Source organism: Rhincodon typus, unplaced genomic scaffold (assembly GCF_021869965.1).
Source record: "Rhincodon typus isolate 14 unplaced genomic scaffold, sRhiTyp1.1 hic_rhity00014730, whole genome shotgun sequence".
NCBI lineage: Eukaryota > Metazoa > Chordata > Chondrichthyes > Orectolobiformes > Rhincodontidae > Rhincodon > Rhincodon typus.
Genome location: NW_025980368.1, coordinates 1 through 3,888, shown reverse-complemented (window position 1 = coordinate 3,888; position 3,888 = coordinate 1). Strand labels below are relative to the sequence as shown.

Here is a 3,888-nt window from a genome sequence, read left to right as displayed (position 1 = left end):
GCTCAGAATATATTCAACAAAGAACAAGTAACTTTCACATTCCATTCGCTGTTAATTCTTGATGACTCTTGCCTTATCTATTTATTCCCTCCTGAATTTCTCATCAACTTGTCACTTTACTCTCACATTTGATACCTTTGTTCTCTAAATCAAGTAACTTCGAATGACAGTTTCAGTCTTCAGTGATACCTTGCTCCCACAGAAGGGGCCATAAATTTTGCCTCCTAATCACCCTGCTTTTCTTTTATTAATACTTTTCAAAAACATGTCTAGCTTCCTTCTTGAGTTACACACTAATTAATCGGCACACATTCCAATTACCCCTATTTAGTTTGTTATTTCTCCGACTTGATTGAGCCTGTTTCTTGTTGTATGAGGAACTAAATATTCTTCGTTTGGAACCTTTTCCATTCCACTTTAACCACCACAATTCTGAGCTGCAGAAAACTCTAACTGGTCCTGTCCTTTTCCTCTGCTTGAATAAACCCTTTATACATGTTTCTGAATCATTGATTTAAAGACTCGCATTGCTCATTTTCCATTGATCAGATAATATTTGATTTGAACAATTAACTGTTATTTGCTGTTTGTTTATTGAATCGAATGTAAACCCAAAATGAACGGGAATAAAGTCGACTCTTCTAACCTTGTTGTTTTGTTCAGACTCAGGAAAGGATTGCGATTATCCATCAAACCCTGCATCACATCAACAAGATCTACAGCATGAACTTGGGTTCAGTCACTTGGGCCTGGGACAAGGTGGAAAATTTTCGTCTTCTCCTCGAACAACAGCTCAGAGAGTTTCAAGACTGCATGAAGAAATCAGGATCTGACCACAAGTTGAAGAGAAATGCTGCCATTCAACATTACTTCAGGAACCTGGAAAAGTTTCTCAAACACAAGGTATGAGAATTGATAACTAACTGTGCAAATCATGGCAACATTTATTTCATTCATTTTCAAATGCACTTACTTGAATATCTTACCTTTTCAGAAATTCAGTGACTGTTCCTGGGAAATAATCCGTGCTGAGACCAGAGCCCGTTTACAACAGTTGCATTTCATTATGGCACAAGTCAGCAGAAGAAACTGAAAAGAACATATTTACTGCAGACCAGAACAATGAATATTTATTTCAAAGACTTTCCATTGAAACTATTTATTGATGTTTGTAAGGATTCTTTTTCTCATTTGTAGCAATAGCAACAACGGGAGTGTTGCCAGGACTATTTATTTTAATTCACTGATATGTATTGTTGTGATGTTTTCTCCCGATGCAATGTTGAAGTTTCACTGTGTGTGAAGTCTGTTTTGGAATATCAGACTTCCACTTCAGTGAGATCTGAACCACATTGACCTTGTCACTTGTGAACTCTTATTGGCCAAACTTGAAACCCATCTCAGTTACTCTAATTTATTCATATTTATTGACGTGAAGTCTTAATTTATTGAAATGCTACAGTTTATGCAATATGTCAAGTAACTTAAAGATGTTAATTTATTGCTATTTATTTGTACGTTGGGGAGTAAACTGTTTTTTAAGCTGGGAATTTTTATACTGGAAAAGAACTCATTTATATAAATAAATTCGTTTTAACATTACACATTTACTAATTTGATGTTTATTTTTGATTTCTCTCATTTAACCTTTCGACACGGGGTATAAATGCTATTGATATTTCTGTCTTCAGTCTGTTACTCTTGGTGCTCGTCATCTCCAATGTTCATTTTGAACTCACGATTTGCCCTCACTCCTGAGACCTATAAATCCTTTTTCAATTCCACTGGTCTGATTTTTGCTGTGTTACGATTCTTTCGTTGAATTTTGTATTCCGGTTCAGCAGCAAAAATGGACAAAGTTTGTGATGCTGGGCAGGAAAGGGGAAAACCGGTTGCACGGAGAGATAAGTGGAATGGGAGAGTTGATGTGAAGTTAGAATAATGGTTGTAAGAATACCAGCCGCCGTGTACAAATAGGGAAAGCAGAAGCTGGTTGAAGAATGATATCTTTCATTATTAAAAAGAAATCAGAGTGAAGAGTGCGATTACAAATCATAATAGCTTACAGCTGCGATAAATACATCTTATTACGAAATATTTTATCGCATAAACATGTAAAAAGATGAACACTTAACGCGTCAAGTATTTCGAATGTTCTATTGCAGCTGATCAGATTGTGGCCTTAACTCAAATTTTCGGCTCAAATCCTAACAACTTTTGACAGAAACAGAAATTTCTGCAGAAACCCGTCAGGTAAGGCAGCACCTGTGGAGAGAAAGCAGAGTGATTTTATTTTTCCGTTCACTCCTGAAGGAAGGTCACTGGAAAAATAACGTTAATTCTCGTTTCTTGCCACATTTGTTGTCAGACGACTGATTTTTTCCAACAATTCCTGTTTTATGTTTCAGATTACCAGCATCTGCTGTTCTTTCCATGTTTGTAGTCTCTACAAAAAGTTATGGTTTGCTTGTAGATCAAAAATCTCTCAATATAAACTGGAATATATTCAATGTCACGGCTGTTGTCAGGGGTGGACGTACCTACTGATTAATAACTCTCTGACCAAGAAAATGTCCTTAGCTCTATCTGAAGTGACGATTGTTAATATTCAAACAATGACCTTATTGGTCGCATCCACAAAGGCCGAAATACCTTCATAACATTTATTCACTCAAGTTTCCCCAGATCCTTAATTGTTTCAGTAACTTCATCACCTCGTTCTGCACAACTGCAAATAACGTAGGCCCAGACGCTCAATCTTTGCTCATCAGCCAACATTATCATTCCAAGAATTAACCGAGTGAATTTACTCTGAAGTGTTGATGGTGTTTCTTGTTTAAGTAGTGAGCCCAAACATTTTATAATTGGTACACAGAGTCTGTTTGCACGAATATCCTGGTTAGTGGCAGCAATACTTCCCTACCTTTCATCACCTTCCTCCTTCCAATAACGTTCCACATTCTGGATGGTTTTCTGATTTTGGTATTCAGTCCTGGGAAGGCGGTGTCACTGACTGCGCTAGCATTTATTGCTGGTCCCTCGTTGCCTTTGAAGTGGTGGAATGTTGTAATCTTGAACGGCTGCAGTCCATCTGCTGTAGGATGACCCAAAAGGCTGTTAGGGAGGAAGCTCCAGGGTTTGACCCAGTGATAGTGAATCAACGGTGATTGATTTCCACGACAGGATAGTGACTGGCTTGGTCGGGAACTTATTGCTGGCAATGTTCCCACGTATCTGCACTTCTTACCTTTTTTGACGATCTTGCTTCTGGTGCTGTGTTGAATTCTGCAGAGCATTTTATAGGCAGGACATGTTTTTTTACACCGATTGACAGTTGGGGAGGGAATTAATTTTTGTCGATGTGGTGACACATTTCAGCGATATGGACACCCTCCCGTTTTCGCTCATTATACTCCACCTGCATGATTCTTCCTACTGCCTTCAGCGATTGATTACTCTTTAGATGATCTTTATGTCCGCCTCACAAGTTGTTATTTTCATCTTCCTGTTTGACATCAGCAATATGATGTGCCCCTTCAACCAAGTTATTGACGGAAATGGTGACTATTCAATGCCCTACCAAATGATCCGTCTGGCATTCCACTAACTGACCCACAATCAACATCATAAAACCAGGTTATCTGCTCTTTACTACATTCCACACGCACCGAGTTTGCTAAACACAATATGCCGAACACATTTCTTGCATTTGAAGTGAATACTTTTTAAAAAGATTCTGTTTTTGCACGTCGCTTTGATGAGTGCTTTGGTCACGAATGGCGTTATATAAATGCAGAGATAGTGGGAACTGCCGATGTTGCAGAATCGGAGATAACAAGGTGTAGAGCTGAATGAACACAGCAGGCCAAGCAGCATCAGAGGACCAGG

The 3,888-nt window shown here is 38.5% G+C and overlaps 1 protein-coding gene across 1 annotated transcript in view; it reads left to right on the top strand.

Annotated features, from left to right (window-relative positions):
- The window catches only part of LOC109937655 (interferon alpha-1/13-like), a 3,787-nt gene extending 1,824 nt beyond the window's left edge, over positions 1-1,963 (top strand). Inside the window, exons 3-4 of the mRNA XM_020536156.2 lie at positions 664-903; positions 995-1,963. Of these exons, the coding sequence (XP_020391745.2) occupies positions 664-903; positions 995-1,093 (339 nt within the window). The 3' untranslated portion in view covers positions 1,094-1,963. The remainder of the gene's footprint in view (positions 1-663; positions 904-994) is intronic.
- Positions 1,964-3,888: the final 1,925 nt, after the last annotated feature.